This window comes from Ranitomeya imitator, chromosome 2 (genome assembly GCF_032444005.1).
Source record: "Ranitomeya imitator isolate aRanImi1 chromosome 2, aRanImi1.pri, whole genome shotgun sequence".
Taxonomy (NCBI): domain Eukaryota; kingdom Metazoa; phylum Chordata; class Amphibia; order Anura; family Dendrobatidae; genus Ranitomeya; species Ranitomeya imitator.
Genome location: NC_091283.1, coordinates 634,439,580 through 634,458,902, shown reverse-complemented (window position 1 = coordinate 634,458,902; position 19,323 = coordinate 634,439,580). Strand labels below are relative to the sequence as shown.

Below are 19,323 nucleotides of genomic sequence, written 5' to 3'. Positions count from 1 at the left end.
CGCAAACCAATGGGTTGTGTGAACGCTTTAACGGGACGTTAAAACAACTCATTGGGACTTTTACCAGGACCTACAGGGACTGGGAGAAATTCTTGCCTCACCTCCTGTTTGCCTATTGGGAGGTGCCCCAAGAATCCACGGGGTTCTCCCCATTCGAGCTGGTATACGGGAGACGGGTAAGGGGACCCCTAGACTTAGTGCTAGAACACTGGGAAGGGGAGGGCACCATAGAAGGGGTACCTATTGTACCCTATGTGCTGGAATTCCGGGACCGCCTACAGGAGCTGACCCAGGCTGTACCTGGGAACATGCAGGTGGCCCAGCGGCGCCAGCGCGTATGGTGCGATCGGAGGGCCAGAGAGCGCACCTTGGAAATAGGGCAGAAGGTCCTGGTTTTAGAGCCCACTAGGCAGAACAAGTTCCAAGCTGCATGGCAGGGGCCCTACCAGGTAGTGGGGAAAATATCCGACACCACATATAATGTCGCCAATTGTGACGACCTCAGGGTTATCCGCATGTTCCACGTGAATATGCTGAAGCCCTATCGGGAGCGCCCAGAAGAGGTAGTGGCCATCTGTGCACCTGAAGCAGAGGATTTAGCCGGACTTCCCTTGCCTGATGTCTTAGAGGAGAGGACTAAGTCTAAAACATGGGACCAGGTACACTGGGGTGAAGACTTAGGTCCCCGGGAGAGACAGCAGGCGGAGTTGTTGAGGCAGCGACAGAGGATGTTTTCGGGGAAACCCGGGTACACTCACCTGGCACAACACAAGGGTGAGACCCAGGATCAGACCCCCCTGCGACAACCCCCCTTCCGCGTCCCTGAGTCTGTACGAGAAGGGATGCGACAAGAGATACAAGAGATGTTGCGTTTAGGGGTCATTGAAGAGTCAGATAGTCCCTGGGCATCCCCCGTAGTGTTAGTGCCCAAGAAGGATGGGACTACACGGTTTTGTGTAGACTATCGTAAGCTCAATGAGAAAACAGTGACGGATGCGTATCCCATGCCGCGTGTGGATGACTTGTTAGATCGGCTGGCAGGGGCAAAGTATTTGACCACCATCGATCTATGCAAAGGCTACTGGCAGATTCCCCTTAGTTCTGACGCTATTCCCAAGTCGGCATTTGTCACCCCGTTTGGCTTATTCCAGTTTCGAGTTATGCCATTCGGGATGAAGACTGCCCCGGCGACCTTCCAGAGGCTGGCTGACCGGCTTCTGGATGGTCTCCAGGACTATGCGTGTGCCTACCTGGATGACATCGCCATCTACAGCGCGACATGGGAAGAGCATCTAAATCACCTAGAGACAGTATTGGACAGGATCCACAAGGCCGGAATCACCCTGAACCCAAACAAGTGTCACGTGGGCAAAGCAGAGGTTCAGTATTTAGGGCATTGGGTGGGAAGTGGGAAACAGAGACCAGAACCAGCCAAGATTGAGGCCATAGCCAAATGGCCCACCCCACGCACTAAAACCCAGGTCATGGCGTTTCTAGGGACAGCGGGGTATTACAGGAAATTCGTTCCTAATTACAGAAGCGAGGCCAAGCCCCTCACTGATCTGACCCGTAAGAACCAACCCCGCAAGGTAACCTGGACCCCAGAGTGTGAGGAAGCCTCCATACTGGGGCACACACTGGGCTCAGCGCCTCCATACTGGGGCGCACACAGGGCTCGGCGCCTCCATACTAGGGCGCACACAGAGCTCGGCGCCTCCATACTGGGGTGCACACAGGGCTCGGCGCCTCCATACTGGGGCGCACACTGGGCCCGGCGCCTCCGTGCTAGGGTGCACACAGGGCTCGGCGCCTCCAAACTGGGGCACACACTGGGCTCGGCGCCTCCATACTGGGGCGCACACCGGGCCCGGCGCCTCCATACTGGGCCGCACACTGGGCTCGGCGCCTCCATACTAGGGCACACACAGGGCTCGGCGCCTCCATACTGGGGCGCACACTGGGCTCGGCGCCTCCATACTGGGGCGCACACTGGGCTCGGCGCCTCCATACTGGGGCGCACACCGGGCCCGGCGCCTCCATACTGGGGCGCACACTGGGCTCGGCGCCTCCATACTAGGGCGCACACAGGGCTCGGCGCCTCCATACTGGGGCGCACACTGGGCCCGGCGTCTCCATACTGGGGCGCACACAGGGCTCGGCCCCTCCATACTGGGGCGAACACTGGGCTCGGCGCCTCTATACTGGGGCGCACGCGGGGCTCGGCCCTTCCATACTGGGGCGCAAACGGGGCTCGGCGCCTCTATACTGGGGCGCACGCAGGGCTCGGCCCCTCCATACTGGGGCGCACACGGGGCTCGGCGCCTCTATACTGGGGCGCACACAGGGCTCGACCCCTCCATATTAGGGCGCACACTGGGCCCGGCGCCTCCGTGCTAGGGCGCACATTGGGCCCAGCGCCTCCATACTCGGGCGCACACAGGGCTCAGCGCCTCCATACTGGGGCGCACACTGGGCCCGGCGCCTCCGTGCTGGGGCGCACACAGGGCTCGGCGCCTCCATACTGGGGCGCACACCGGGCCCGGCGCCTCCATACTGGGGCGCACACTGGGCTCGGCGCCTCCATACTAGGGCGCACACAGGGCTCGGCGCCTCCATACTGGGGCGCACACTGGGCTCGGCGCCTCCATACTGGGGCACACACAGGGCTCGGCCCCTCCATACTGGGGCGAACACTGGGCTCGGCGCCTCTATACTGGGGCGCACGCGGGGCTCGGCCTTTCCATACTGGGGCGCAAACGGGGCTCGGCGCCTCTATACTGGGGCGCACGCAGGGCTCGGCCCCTCCATACTGGGGCGCACACGGGGCTCGGCGCCTCTATACTGGGGTGCACACAGGGCTCGACCCCTCCAAATTAGGGCGCACACTGGGCCCGGCGCCTCCGTGCTAGGGCGCACACTGGGCCCGGCGCCTCCATACTCGGGCGCACACAGGGCTCAGCGCCTCCATACTGGGGCGCACACTGGGCCCGGCGCCTCCGTGCTGGGGTGCACACAGGGCTCGGCGCCTCCGTGCTGGGGCGCACACATTGCTCGGCGCCTCCATACTGGGGCGCACACAGGGCCCGGCACTCCCGTGCTAGGGCACACAATGGGCCCAGTGCTCCCATGTTGGGGAAGTAAAGGTGAGGCGCTTCCATGCTGGGGGTTACAGAGGGACGGGCGCCTCCGGGCTGGGGGGGCACACAGGGCTCGGCCCCTCCATACTAGGGCGCACACTGGGCCCGGTGCCTCCGTGCTGGGGGACACAGAAGGCCAGAAAGCAGCAACTGCCATCAAACACCCTGTTCCCACAATAGGCACACATCAGAAGGTGTATTGTTCACCAATGAGGCATTCATGGCAGATCTTGTGTATTTTCCACAGTGGGAGTTTGTGATATAGAGGAAGATGCAATAGAATTGAAATTAACAGTCATTGGAAAGGGAGCGTACCTAAACTGTGCCCGGCCACAGACACTCCGCCCATGAAGTCTGGGTTGCGGCTCATGAAGAGCTCATACAGCCGGTTGACCTCCAGACTGACTTTGTCCACGATGGTCTGGCAGTAGGTGGGACTGTTGTAGAACAGGACATCCAGCAGTGTCTCGTTGGTGAAGTGTCGTAGACGTCCAATACTGGGCAGAGTGATTTTCTTGATGTGTCTGTACAAGAAGACAGAGACTGACTGAGCAGATCAATTGAGAGGACAAGAGGTCAACCAGGAAAGGCCAGCACACCCCTTTCAAACCCCATTCCTGCAGCTACATTTTGTGCCTACTAGAGGTAATCAAAACAACAAAATGGGCAACAATCATCGGTTGCCACCATGACTCAGAAGCAGAGACCTACAGTCATGGCCAAAAGTATTGACACCCCTGCAATTCTGTCAGATAATACTAATTTTCTTCCTGAAAATGATTGCAAACACAAATTGTTTGTTATTATTATCTTCATTTAATTTGTCTTAAATGAAAAAACACAAAAAGAATTGTCCTAAAGCCAAATTGGATATAATTCCACACCAAACATAAAAAAGGGGTGGACAAAAGTATTGGCACTGTTCGAAAAATCATGTGATACTTCTCTAATTAGTGTAAATAACAGCGCCTGTAACTTACCTGTGGCTCCTAACAGGTGTTGGCAATAACTAAATCACACTTGCAGCCAGTTCACATGGATTAAAGTTGACTCAACCGCTGTCCTGTGTCCTTGTGTGTACCACATTGAGCATGGAGAAAAGAAAGAAGACCAAAGAACTGTCTGAGGACTTGAGAAACCAAATTGTGAGGAAGCATGAGCAATCTCAAGGCTACAAGTCCATCTCCAAAGACCTGAATGTTCCTGTGTCTACCGTGCGCAGTGTCATCAAGAAGTGTAAAGCCCATGGCACTGTGGCTAACCTCCCTAGATGTGGACGGAAAAGAAAAATTGACAAGAGATTTCAACGCAAGATTGTGCGGATGTTGGATAAAGAACCTCGACTAACATCTAAACAAGTTCAAGCTGCCCTGCAGTCCGAGGGTACAACAATGTCAACCCGTACTATCCGTCGGCGTCTGAATGAAAAGGGACTGTATGGTAGGAGACCCAGGAAGACCCCACTTCTTACCCCGAGACATAAAAAAGTCAGGCTGGAGTTTGCCAAAACTTACCTAAAAAAGCTTAAAACGTTTTGGAAGAATGTTCTCTGGTCAGATGAGACAAAAGTAGAGCTTTTTCGGCAAAGACATCAACATAGAGTTTACAGGAGAAAAAAAGAGGCATTCAAAGAAAAGAACACGGTCCCTACAGTCAAACATGGTGGAGGTTCCCTGATGTTTTGGGGTTGCTTTGCTGCCTCTGGCACTGGACTGCTTGACCGTGTGCATGGCATTGTGAAGTCTGAATACTACCAACAAATTTTGCAGCATAATGTAGGGCCCAGTGTGAGAAAGCTGGGTCTCCCTCAGAGGTCATGGGTCTTCCAGCAGGACAATAACCCAAAACACACTTCAAAAAGCACTAGAAAATGGTTTGAGAGAAAGGACTGGAGAATTCTAAGGTGGCCAGCAATGAGTCCAGACCTGAATCCCATAGAACACCTGTGGAGAGATCTAAAAATGGCAGTTTGGAGAAGGCACCCTTTAAATATCAGGGACCTGGAGCAGTTTGCCAAAGAAGAATGGTCTAATATTCCAGCAGAGCATTGTAAGAAACTCATTGATGGTTACCGGAAGCGGTTGGTCGCAGTTATTTTGGCTAAAGGTTGTGCAACCAAGTATTAGGCTGAGGGTGCCAATACTTTTGTCTGGCCAATTTTTGGAGTTTTGTGTGAAATGATCAATGTTTTGCTTTTTGCTTCATTCTCTTTTGTGTTTTTTCATTTAAGACAAATTAAATGAAGATAATAATACCAAATAATTTGTGTTTGCAATCATTTCAGGAAGAAACTGAGTATTATCTGACAGAATTGCAGGGGTGTCAATACTTTTGACCATGACTGTATGTGGGGCGATCCTCTGTAGATATAGGAACACAAGAGGGTGCTGGCTAAGATGTTTCAACCTCAGAGTTTATGTTCCCACAGAGGTCAACTCAAATGTGCGCTCATAAAAGGACACGGTATGAGTAAAATAATGTAACACTACTGACCTGTCCACTCCAGTCGCATCTCCATGCAGGGCACTGTGCCAATGGACCGGCAGAAACTCCACGCGATGCACTTTACCCTCGTCCAGAAACTTTTTAAAATGAGACTGCAGTAACTTCAGAGACACGGACCTAAAATCATCGACTTCCCGGAAAGAAGAGGAAACGCTGATTATACATACATTGTACATAGCGCCTCCACACTCCTTCACTCCTCTCCTCATTACTGCTGAAATATGCCATGATTTCATGATCGTGGGGGTCAGACCACCGCAGCCAAGTCACAAGTCCTCCAACACGTGGAGTGAGAAGAGGCGATGCTAGAGAGGCCTTGGCCCCTTCATGTTTGGAGGCCATTGTTCAGACCCTCACAATCCTGAACTTATGGCTCCCTAAAAATATTAAGTCCAGTGTAAAGATGTCTGGAGAGTTTAATTGTGGTGCAGAAGACCTTCGAATGCACTTTTGTGCAATCCTCATCCTGGTTTGTTCAAAGCCAGTCTTAATGAATCAAGCCATTTGTGTTTTACACTTCATCACTTTAACAGCTCCATAGGGACCATCATGACTAACTTCAGGTGCCAACAGCCCGTCTTGCTCTGGATGTGCTCAGACAGCTGACACATTGTTACAATGTATCAGTGCAAGAGTATGGACAGTAAAGGTACCGTCACATTAAGCGACGCTGCAGCGATCCAGACAACGATTTCGATCGCTGCAGCGTCGCTGTGTGGTTGCTGGAGAGCTGTCACACAGACATCTCTCCAGCGACCAACTATGCGAAGTCCCCGGGTAACTAGGGTAAACATCGGGTTACTAAGCGCGGCCCTGCGCTTAGTAACTCGATGTTTACCCTGGTTACCAGTGAAGACATTGCTGAATCGGTGTCACACACGCCGATTCAGCAATGTCAGCGGGAGATCCAGCGAGGAAATAAAGTCCTGGACTTTCCCCAGCGACCAACGATGTCACAGCAGGGGCCTGATCGTTGGTCGCTGTCACGCATAACGATTTCGTTAACGATATCGTTGTGTGACGGTACCTTAAGGCTATGTGCACACCTTGCGGATTTGCCTGCGGATCTGCAGCAGTTTTCCATGCGGTTTACAGTACCATGTAAACCTATGGAAAACCAAATCCGCAGTGCCCATGGTTCTGAAAATACCGCGTGGAAACACTGCGGATTATTTTCCGTAGCATGTCAATTCTTTGTGCAGATTCCGCAGGGTTTTACACCTGCTCCTCAACAGGAATCCGCAGGTGTAAAAATGCAGGTGAAATCCGCACAAAAAAACGCAAGAAATCCAAGAGTAATCCGCAGGTAAAATGCAGTGCGTTTTACATGCGGATTTTTCAAAAACGGTGAGAAAAAATCCGCACACGAATCCGCAACGTGGGCACATAACCTTAGGATATGTGTCCACGATCAGTAATTGCTGCGGGTTTGATGCTGCATATTTATGCAGCATCAAACTCGCAGCGGCCAGCTGTGACAACATAGTGGATGGGATTTCAAGAAATCCCATGTCCTCTATGTGTCCACAGAAGCCCACGGAGACGGACATGTGGCGCGTCTTTCGAGACCGCAGCATGTCAATTTCTCTTGCAGGAACACTAGACTCCGCAAGAGAAATAGGGATTTTTGTGTACTCACCGTTAAATCCTTTTCTCCGAGCCATTCATTGGGGGACACAGACCGTGGGTGTATGCTGCTGCCAATAGGAGGCTGACACTAAGGCTTGGTTCCCATTGCGTTAATGGGAAAGCGCTAACGGACAGCTTTGCACGGCGAAATTAACGCCGTGCAACGCGTCCGTTAGCGCGCCCATTCACGGCAATGGGAACGCGCAGCACTAGTGCGTGCCATGTTCGGCACGCGCTAGCGACGCGCCGGTGTTTCCTGGCGCGCCGCGGACGCTGCTTGCAGCGTCCGAGGCGCGCCCGCGGTCCGTTCCCCGCTCTCGCAGATCGGCGATCTGCGAGAGCGGGGACGTTACCGCGACCCCGGGACGCGGCCCCATTAAAAACATTGCGTTAGCGCAACCCGCTAGCGCTAAACGGATTGCACTAACGCAATGTGACCCTAGCCTTAGTGATACAAAAAAAGTTAGCTCCTCCCCTGCAGTATACACCCTCTTGCTGGCTCTCAGCTAACCAGTTCGGTGCAAAAGCAGTAGGAGATCAATAACAATATATGAGCGTATAGCATGTCATATTATAAAAAACAAGCATAAGCTAATAACAGGGTGGGAGCTGTGTCCCCCAATGAATGGCTCGGAGAAAAGGATTTTACGGTGAGTACACAAAAATCCCTATTTCTCCTTCGCCTCATTGGGGGACACAGACCGTGGGACGTCCCAAAGCAGTCCCTGGGTGGGGACAACAATAGATCAGGCCCTGTGTAACCACTACTTACAAGTGCGCCACCGCGGCCTGCAGAGTCCGCCTGCCCAGACTCACATCTGTGGAAGTGTGGGAATTATAGTGCTTCAAGAATGCATGCGGACTGGACGAATCCGCAAGCTTGCAGGCGTGCCTTGCCGACGCCTGGTGCCTAGAACCCTTGATAGACAGGGAGATAGGCTGACATCTAGCACGGAAGGACTCCTGGATGGTGAAAAGAATTCACCATGTTATCATGGTCGATGAAACGGCTAAACCCTTCCTGAAAATGTCAGGAAGCCTTCCTCTACCGTCAGGAAGCCCAAATAAAGCGTCCAACCTTCAGAAGGACGCCGTCCTCAAGACGTACCTACTCAGAGCACTCACTTCGTCCAGAATATGGGGGATCTTATTCCATTTTGTGGACTGGAGCCAAAAGAGATGAGGGAAGAACTATGCCCGCATAACAGTGGTAATACAGTACCACCTTGGTAACAAGGGATGGAGATGGCCTGAGGACAACCTTGCCTCGAAGGAAATAAGGGAAAAAAAGTCTGAAAGAGCAGAGAAGCTAGCTCCGAAGACTCGTCAGAGTGAGAATATCGCAGAGGAGAACGGGGCGACTTTCCCTGACAGTAAAGTCTGCCCGGATGAAAAAGGAGCCTACTGTTAGGCTCCTAGGAATAATAAGGTCCCAATGATCTAATGGTATGCGATAGGGAAGAACTACGTGTGAAAACTCCCTGTGAGAAAGTCCCTACTTGCAGTTGTGCTGCGATAAGGCGAGAAGATACTAGCTCCGCAAACAAAAAACGGACGTGGTCAGTGCGGATCTCTGAGGATCACTGGGGCCCCTTTCTGCTTCCGAAAGGCTTTCGGAAGCAGCGGAAGGGGAGTTATGGAAACTGGTACCACGGCAGAACCAGAGCATGGAGAGCGATGGCTCTTGGATCTCGAGGCCGAACCACGAACTCGAGTACATTGGCCTTCAGTCTGGATGTCATCCCACCTACAACTGGAGAGCTCCAGTAAGGACAGATCTGATGGAAGACTTCAGGGTGAAGTTCCCACTGACTTGAGGCGGAACCCTGACGGCTGAATTTGTTTGCCATTCAGAGTTCTACTTCTGGGATATATACTGCCGAGATCACCGAATAATAGACTTCGGCCCATCAGAGAAAGTGAGGTACCTCGGTCATGGCGCCTGACCGTGGGTACCTGCTAGATGACTGACGTAAGGCACCGCCGTGGCATTATCCAAATGAATTCGGATAGGGTGACCCGCCAGAAGGCAGTGGACCTGCTGTAAGACTACCGTTCGGATCTCCAGAACAATGATGGGGAGAAGAAGACTGGCATTGGTAGTTACTAATAACCATTGAACTGGGAGAAAGGCCCTGGATGAAGAAGGAGCTCAGAGACTATTGTCTGAAAGTCTGTTTGACTTGCTGAAAACTAGCGGAGTGAAGGAAACCGCTTCCATTGTCGTCACCATTTTTCCTCAGAACTCTCTTAGCAAATCGAATGAAATGAGGGGGTGAGTAATCAAGTCCTCAGAACTCTCCTTGCGCAAGCTCCCTGTTGAAGGGCCATGACCTTGTCTCGAGGAAGAATTACCATCCTTCTAGAAGTGTGCAGGATCATCCTCAAAAAGGATATCTGCTGGGCTGGAAATGAGGAGAACTTGTCTAAGTGTAGCTGCCAGCCCAGGAGAGAAGGTATCGCAAGAGATATAGACGACTCAGCGTAGTCCTGGAAGGGCGACTAGACAGACCAAACAGGGCAGGACGAGCACGCCTCTAGAGTGCAAAAGAAACATGACATCCGCCATGACCCGTGCGAACACTCTGGGTGCGGAAGCAAGGCCGAAGGACAAGGTTGTGACTTGAAAATGCTGTTGACGAATGGAAAGGCGAAGGAATTTTTGCAGAGGGTAAACAACCCGAATGTCGATGGATGCCAGAAACTGCACCTTTTTCTGTTGAAGTAATGGCTGAGCGGAGGAACTCCATCCAAAGAAGGAGGACCATATCAAAGGTTGTTAGAAGTTTGAGGTCCAGGGTCGATCTTACTTTTCGTTCCCCTGTTTGGAACCAAGATCCCTTAGATCTAGACTGTGCTGGACAATCCTTATACAATCCTTTGTCAGTCTCCCGCTCAAAGGATTTGATTGGCCAGTTGTTTCTGGTGTGAATCAAGGTAGTTAAGGTCTCCAGCCAGGAGACCATTGCTCTAGCAATCCATGCGGCCGCTAGGGAGGATAGAGCGCTGGACCAGAAGCCGCAAGACGGAACGAACCAGATTTGCTATCTGACAGTCCGTGGTATTTTTAATTGATGACCCATCGGGTAGGGATACTGGTAGGTATACCACAGGAGATTATTCCCGGTTAATCTGCCCCATGGCAGAATGTGCGGCTGCATCCTGCAGGTCATAGTCTCTTGCCATCTCCTCTTTTCATGGTGCAGAGATAAAAATTAGGAACCCTCGATCCATCAACCTCTTAACAGGGAAGTGGAGAGGAATTGTCCGCCTTCTTGCATCATCCGCTAAATAGTGGTGATGCAGAGGGGAGAGCTCGTACGCCAAAAAGGGAGCCTCTATATGTCCACAGAGTTCAGGTCTCCGGGTGGACAGGACAGGTTGTCTGGCGTTATGCCTGGATGCAGAAGAGGAAACATGGAGACGACACTCCGTGTGCTCGTCTGTTGATGGTGTGGGGAGATCGGTGCCCTTTAAAGGACCCGTCGCCCTTAAAAAACAGGCCAGGCATGGCATCCCACATAGAGGCTTCTGTCCAGTGAATCGCTTATCCGAATTGAATGGCAAATGCTCTCGAGGGAGTTTAGTCTCTGAAGCTCTGGCAAGCTCAGGCAATATCCAATCCATATTCAGAGCCTTGTTGTCATCAAATCATTGGTGAGGGAGCAGGAAACGAAAAACTTCCGTTTTCTAGATGCCTGTATGTTTCTAGACGCCTGCACGTTTCTAGAATACTTGCAGCCCCTGCTAGCCGACGGCTCCCATGTAGGATAGGGACCATGTATATTGGTCCTGCGAGCACTCCAAACACAGAGGGTACACAGAGGGATTCAATCTCTTGGTCAGAGAACCATGGATTGGTCAGTGAAGAAGTCCACTGAGGGGAACTAGAGGATAAAGCTGGGGTCGGCGGCGGAGGGCTCCTCGGACTGACCAAGCGCCTTTAAGACCAGGGAATACTGGTCATGCACCTTTAAGACCAGGAAATACTGGTCATACGCCTTTAAGACCAGGGAATACTGGTCATGCACCTTTAAGACCAGGAAATACTGGTCATACGCCTTTAAGACCAGGGAATACTGGTCATGCACCTTTAAGACCAGGAAATACTGGTCATACGCCTTTAAGACCAGGGAATACTGGTCATGCACCTTTAAGACCAGGGAATACTGGTCATACACCTTTAAGACCAGGGAATACTGGTCATGCGCCTTTAAGAACAGAGAATACTGTTCATGCACCTTTAAGACCAGCGAATACTGGTCATGCACCTTTAAGACCAGAGAATACTGGTCATGCACCTTTAAGACCAGAGAATACTGGTCATGCACCTTTAAGACCAGAGAATACTGGTCATGCACCTTTAAGACCAGAGAATACTGGTCATGCACCTTTAAGACCAGAGAATACTGGTCATGCACCTTTAAGACTAGAGAATACTGGTCATGCACCTTTAAGACCAGAGAATACTGGTCATGCACCTTTAAGACCAGAGAATACTGGTCATGCACCTTTAAGACCAGGGAATACTGGTCATGAACCTTTAAGACCAGGAAATACTGGTCATGCGCCTTTAAGACCAGAGAATACTGGACATGCACTTTAAAAGATCAAGGAATACTTGTCATACGCCTTTAAGACTGGGAATACTGGCCATATGCCTTTAAGACCAGGGAATACTGGCCATATGCCTTTAAGACCAGGGAATACTGGTCATGTGCCTTTAAGACCAGGTACTTCCTTACCCGGGTACTGATGTAGAGTCGATGTGCCCCTTTAATGCAAAAATACTGTCACCCCAGTGTGAGCTGGCCGGGTGGACCAAGATGGCCACTGGGAGCTGCAGAGTTGATAAAATCTCGCAGAGAGCGAGAAGCGCCAATTTGGGGGGCGGAGCCACAGACACGATGTTGAATAGGCCTAAGCCGGGGCCTAAATTTCTGTAGCCGGCGGACGTCACCAGTGGGTCGTTCCAGGCAAGACTTCCAGGATGCGGCCTACAAATCGGCCGAAGCCGGGGACTAAATTTTTGCAGCCATCCAGAGCGTTACCTCAGAGAGGTGGGCCACAGGGAAGTGGCTGAGGCTGCCTGTCAGCATGTTAATATCCCTCTGAAGATGGATCCACTCACCATTGGTGCGTGTCCCGGCATGGAGCCGCCGCGGATGTGGGTTTCAGCGCTGTTCTGTGCAGCGTGGACGGTGCAGGGATAAGCCTCAATCCATCATCTGTTTGTTAGGGAGGTGGAGAGGACCCGTCCGCCTCCTTGTGCCATCCGCTTTCACAGTGGTGGGACAGTGGGGGCTGCTCGGACGCCATAGAGAGGGGCCTCTGTACATCCACGGAGTTCAGTCCGGGTGGACAGGGCCAGTTGTCCGGCATTAGGCCTGGCTCCAGGAGAGGATACATGGAGGCGACACTCCATGTGGTCGCCTGCTGCTGGTGTGGGGAGATCGGGACCGTGAAGGAACCGTCGCCCCTGAAGTGAGCTCAGGCACGGCTTCCCACGTCACAGGAGAGGGTACGAGGAGGAATACTCGCCGTGCTCGCCTGTTGCTGGTGTGGGGAGATCGGGACCATGAAAGGACCCGTCGCCCCTGAAGTGAGCTCAGGCATGGCTTCCCACGTCACAGGAGAGGGTACGGGGAGGTATACTCGCCGTGCTCGCCTGTTGCTGGTGTGGGGAGATCGGGACCATGAAAGGACCCGTCGCCCCTGAGGTGAGCTCAGGCATGGCTTCCCACGTCACAGGAGAGGGTACGAGGAGGTATACTCGCCGTGCTCGCCTGCTGCTGGTGTGGGGAGATCGGGACCGTGAAGGAACCGTCGCCCCTGAAGTGAGCTCAGGCACGGCTTCCCACGTCACAGGAGAGGGTACGAGGAGGTATACTCGCCGTGCTCGCCTGCTGCTGGTGTGGGGAGATCGGGACCGTGAAGGAACCGTCGCCCCTGAAGTGAGCTCAGGCACGGCTTCCCACGTCACAGGAGAGGGTACGGGGAGGTATACTCGCCGTGCTCGCCTGCTGCTGGTGTGGGGAGATCGGGACCAAGAAAGGAACCGTCGCCCCTGAAGTGAGCTCAGGCACGGCTTCCCACGTCACAGGAGAGGGTACGAGGAGGTATACTCGCCGTGCTCGCCTGCTGCTGGTGTGGGGGAGTTCGGAACCTTGAAAGGACCCGTCGCCCCTGAAGTGAGCTCAGGCACGGCTTCCCACGTCACAGGAGAGGGTACGAGGAGGTATACTCGCCGTGCTCGCCTGTTGATGGTGTGGGGAGATCGGGACCATGAAAGGAACCGTCGCCCCTGAAGTGAGCTCAGGCATGGCTTCCCACGCCGCAGGAGAGGGTACGGGGAGGTATACTCACCGTGCTCGCCTGTTGATGGTTCGGGGGAGATCGGAACCTTGAAAGGAACCGTCGCCCCTGAAGTGAGCTCAGGCACGGCTTCCCACGTCACAGGAGAGGGTACGAGGAGGAATACTCGCCGTGCTCGCCTGTTGCTGGTGTGGGGAGATCGGGACCATGAAAGGACCCGTCGCCCCTGAAGTGAGCTCAGGCATGGCTTCCCACGTCACAGGAGAGGGTACGGGGAGGTATACTCGCCGTGCTCGCCTGCTGCTGGTGTGGGGAGATCGGGACCAAGAAAGGAACCGTCGCCCCTGAAGTGAGCTCAGGCATGGCTTCCCACGTCACAGGAGAGGGTACGGGGAGGTATACTCGCCGTGCTCGCCTGCAGCTGGTGTGGGGAGATCGGGACCAAGAAAGGAACCGTCGCCCCTGAAGTGAGCTCAGGCACGGCTTCCCACGTCGCAGGAGAGGGTACGGGGAGGTATACTCGCCGTGCTCGCCTGCTGCTGGTGTGGGGAGATCGGGACCAAGAAAGGAACCGTCGCCCCTGAAGTGAGCTCAGGCATGGCTTCCCACGTCGCAGGAGAGGGTAAGGGGAGGTATACTCGCCGTGCTCGCCTGTTGATGGTTCAGGGGAGATCGGAACCTTGAAAGGAACCGTCGCCCCCTTCACTCCGGTAATTAAAAAATAAAAATTTACAGAAAAGTAAACAATAAAATAAAAACGTTGGGGTCTGAAACAGACCCATGTGCCTCCTACAGACACTAAGCAAGAACTGGTTAGCTGAGACTCAGCAGGAGGGTGTATACTGCAGGGGAGGAGCTGAGAGCCAGCAGGAGGGTGTACACTGCAGGGGAGGAGCTGAGAGCCAGCAGGAGGGTGTACACTGCAGGGGAGGAGCCGATAGCCAGCAGGAGGGTGTATACTGCAGGGGAGGAGCCGAGAGCCAGCAGGAGGGTGTATACTGCAGGGGAGGAGCCGAGAGCCAGCAGGAGGGTGTATACTGCAGGGGAGGAGCCGAGAGCCAGCAGGAGGGTGTACACTGCAGGGGAGGAGCTGAGAGCCAGCAGGATGGTGTATACTGCAGGGGAGGAGCTGAGAGCCAGCAGGAGGGTGTACACTGCAGGGGAGGAGCCGAGAGCCAGCAGGAGGGTGTATACTGCAGGGGAGGAGCCGAGAGCCAGCAGGAGGGTGTATACTGCAGGGGAGGAGCCGAGAGCCAGCAGGAGGGTGTACACTGCAGGGGAGGAGCTGAGAGCCAGCAGGATGGTGTATACTGCAGGGGAGGAGCCGAGAGCCAGCAGGAGGGTGTACACTGCAGGGGAGGAGCTGAGAGCCAGCAGGAGGGTGTACACTGCAGGGGAGGAGCCGATAGCCAGCAGGAGGGTGTATACTGCAGGGGAGGAGCCGAGAGCCAGCAGGAGGGTGTATACTGCAGGGGAGGAGCCGAGAGCCAGCAGGAAGGTGTACACTGCAGGGGAGGAGCCGAGAGCCAGCAGGAGGGTGTATACTGCAGGGGAAGAGCCGAGAGCCAGCAGGAGGGTGTACACTGCAGGGGAAGAGCCGAGAGCCAGCAGGAGGGTGTACACTGCAGGGGAGGAGCCGAGAGCCAGCAGGAGGGTGTATACTGCAGGGGAGGAGCCGAGAGCCAGCAGGAGGGTGTATACTGCAGGGGAAGAGCCGAGAGCCAGCAGGAGGGTGTATACTGCAGGGGAGGAGCCGAGAGCCAGCAGGAGGGTGTACACTGCAGGGGAGGAGCCGAGAGCCAGCAGGATGGTGTATACTGCAGGGGAGGAGCCGAGAGCCAGCAGGAGGGTGTACACTGCAGGGGAGGAGCTGAGAGCCGGCAGGAGGGTGTATACTGCAGGGGAGGAGCCGAGAGCCAGCAGGAGGTGTATACTGCAGGGGAGGAGCTGAGAGCCAGCAGGAGGGTGTATACTGCAGGGGAGGAGCTAACTTTTTTTGTATCACTTAGTGTCAGCCTCCTATTGGCAGCAGCATACACCCACGGTCTGTGTCCCCCAATGAGGCAAAGGAGAAATCTCACCAACCGAATGTATTGGATGCGGGAAATCTGCAAGCTTCAGTGAACACATCCGGATAAACCTGAGCTCATTAGATGGCAGCGCTTTGGACGCAGCGAACATGTACTGCGCCCATAACGCTGCTACTTCTGGATCTTGGGCACCCGGCCTTAGAACTCACAGGGGATTGTCTACATTGCAACAAAACTAACACCCAAATGAACGAGATTAGACAAGGATTCCAGAAAAAAACAAGTTGAGGAGCACTCACCACATTCAATGATACTCCTAAAGCGCAGGTCACACACGGGACCAATACCATGAACCATGAACACTAGATGGTCAGCCTGTGGCACCTCTCCTGCAGACACAAGACAGTCACAATCAGTTACTGGAGCCCCCCAAGACACTAGAAGAAAGAAGCTGAAAATGCATACAAAGCAGAAACAAAGCGTTCATAACCACGTCCATGTCCTATTCTTATACATTTTTATGTATCCCTCATCTCTCCTCTCCATCTGATGGATGATGTGGTGTGTATCCCTCATCTCTCCTCTCCATCTGATGGATGATCGGTTATGTATCCCTCATCTCTCCTCTCCATCTGATGGATGATGTTATGTATCCCTCATCTCTCCTCTCCATCTGATGGATGATGTCGTATGTATCCCTCATCTCTCCTCTCCATCTGATGGATGATGTAGTGTGTATCCCTCATCTCTCCTCTACATCTGATGGATGATGTGGTGTGTAACCCTCATCTCTCCTCTCCATCTGATGGATGATTTAGTGTGTAACCCTCATCTCTCCTCTCCATCTGATGATCTGTTATGTATCCCTCATCTCTCCTCTCCATCTGATGGATGATGTAGTGTGTAACCCTCATCTCTCCTCTCCATCTGATGATCTGTTATGTATCCCTCATCTCTCCTCTCCATCTGATGATCTGTTATGTATCCCTCATCTCTCCTCTCCATCTGATGGATGATGTAGTGTGTAACCCTCATCTTTCCTCTCCATCTGATGATCTGTTATGTATCCCTCATCTCTCCTCTCCATCTGATGGATGATGTGGTGTGTATCCCTCATCTCTCCTCTCCATCTGATGGATGATGTGGTGTGTAACCCTCATCTCTCCTCTCCATCTGATGGATGATCGCTTATGTATCCCTCATCTCTCCTCTCCATCTGATGGATGATGTGGTGTGGAACCCTCATCTCTCCTCTCCATCTGATGGATGATGTAGTGTGTATCCCTCATCTCTCCTCTCCATCTGATGGATGTGGTGTGTATCCCTCATCTCTCCTCTCCATCTGATGGATGATGTAGTGTGTATCCCTCATCTCTACTCTCCATCTGATGGATGATCTGTTATGTATCCCTCATCTCTCTTCTCCATCTGATGGATTACCTGTTATGTAACCCTCATCTCTCCTCTCCATCTGATGGATGATGTGGTGTGTAACCCTCATCTCTCCTCTCCATCTGATGGATGATGTGGTGTGTATCCCTCATCTATCCTCTCCATCTGATGGATGATGTGGTGTGTATCCCTCATCTCTCCTCTCCATCTGATGGATGATGTGGTGTGTAACCCTCATCTCTCCTCTCCATCTGATGGATGATCGCTTATGTATCCCTCATCTCTCCTCTCCATCTGATGGATGATGTGGTGTGGAACCCTCATCTCTCCTCTCCATCTGATGGATGATGTGGTGTGTAACCCTCATCTCTCCTCTCCATCTGAGGCAGGATTAGGTGTGTAACCCTCATCTCTCCTCTCCATCTGATGGATGATGTGATGTGTAATCCTCATCTCTCCTCTCCATCTGATGGATGATCTGTAATGCGTCCCTCATCTCATCTCATGGTGGCGACCCTGTGTCTGACCGCCCTGACACTGATCATCACAGTGGTGTCTGCATGCAGTGTGGTCAGTATGTCACCATCGGACGTCTAATTCTTTTCAATAATGAAGTAATTTTTGAAGGGCAAGCATTTTCCAGATGAGATTGATTTCCAAAGTCACAAATGGCTTTTGGAGCAACCTGTCGACTTCTACAAGCGAGGTGTTTACAGGTAGAGATGGGAGAAGTGTGTCCCCAGGTGGCACCTATGTAAAGGAGGACTAATAACTGTGCAAAGTTTCATTGCTCTCAGTCCACAGGAAGTGAGTCAGGGGAAATCTTTAATGAATGCCCCTCGTAGAAGTCCTTATTTTCTTTCCACTTCACTGCAAGAAGTTGGTCACTTGCAAGTAAGAACGATGCCCCTTCTTCAAACATCTGGACGCCAATTGTGACGGAAACCCCACTGTTTTTCCTGACTGCCCCACAAGCCGTGTATTTGTAGCACGGCGGGATGATACAAAACTACATAAAGCAGTCAGTACAAGAGAAGATACTGTAGTATTCTGCTACAGATGGATCTGGATAAGTTGGAAACTTGGGCTGAGAGGTGGACGAAGCGGTTTAACAATGATAGATGTAAGGTTATACACATGGGAAGAAGGAATCAATATCACCATCAACACTGAACGGGAAACCACTGGGTAAATCTGACAGGGAGAAGGACTTGGGGATCCTAGTTAATGATTAACTTACCTGGAGCAGCCAGTTACTTTTACATAGTAACATAGTTAGTAAGGCCGAAAAAAAAGACATTTGTCCATCCAGTTCAGCCTATATTCCATCATAATAAATCCCCAGATCTACGTCCTTCTACAGAACCTAATAATTGTATGATACAATATTGTTCTGCTCCAGGAAGACATCCAGGCCTCTCTTGAACCCCTCGACTGACTTCGCCATCACCACCTCCTCAGGCAAGCAATTCCAGATTCTCACTGCCCTAACAGTAAAGAATCCTCTTCTATGTTGGTGGAAAAACCTTCTCTCCTCCAGACGCAAAGAATGCCCCCTTGTGCCCGTCACCTTCCTTGGTATAAACAGATCCTCAGCGAGATATTTGTATTGTCCCCTTATATACTTATACATGGTTATTAGATCGCCCCTCAGTCGTCTTTTTTCTAGACTAAATAATCCTAATTTCGCTAATCTATCTGGGTATTGTAGTTCTCCCATCCCCTTTATTAATTTTGTTGCCCTCCTTTACTCTTTTACTTCTGGAAGATGACATTCCTGTTTTATTGAATCAATTATTATCCCCAAGTATTGTTGTACAGTATCTGAGTTGGGATAATTCTGGATTTTTCTAGATTCAATAACCACCCCAGATTTGATAGGGCTGCCATCACTTTGTCTAGCTGCTGACTGCAATGGAGAGGGGATCTGCCCATCACTAGGAGGTCGTCCAGATAAGGGACAATCAATACATCTTGCTCCCTTATGTGGGCCATTACTTCTGCAATCAGTTTTGTAACTACCCTCGGGGCTATGGCAAGGCCGAACGGAAGCGCTCTGTATTGATAATGTTTCAGCTCCCTTGCATCATTACTGCCACCCCAAGATATTTTTGGAAGTCTGGATGGATCGGCACATGGTAGTATGCGTCTTTCAAGTCTATGACAGTCATGAAACAAGATGGATGAAGGGTCCTGACACATGACTTTATTGTTTCCATCTTGAAACTTTCTGTCACTAGGTATTTGTTCAACCTCTTCAGGTTTATTATTACTCTGAAAGTCCCGTCCGGCTTCGTCCGAAGAAAAAGGGGAGA

General features: G+C 52.2%; 1 protein-coding gene across 2 annotated transcripts in view; it reads right to left on the bottom strand.

Annotated features, from left to right (window-relative positions):
* The window catches only part of SEC23IP (SEC23 interacting protein), a 158,017-nt gene that overhangs the window by 90,159 nt on the left and 48,535 nt on the right, over positions 1-19,323 (bottom strand). For both annotated transcript variants that reach the window (XM_069752671.1, XM_069752670.1), the window contains exons 7-9: positions 15,916-16,005; positions 5,631-5,772; positions 3,453-3,661 (exon numbers count right to left, since the gene is read on the bottom strand). In XM_069752671.1, the coding sequence (XP_069608772.1) occupies positions 3,453-3,661; positions 5,631-5,772; positions 15,916-16,005 (441 nt within the window). The remainder of the gene's footprint in view (positions 1-3,452; positions 3,662-5,630; positions 5,773-15,915; positions 16,006-19,323) is intronic.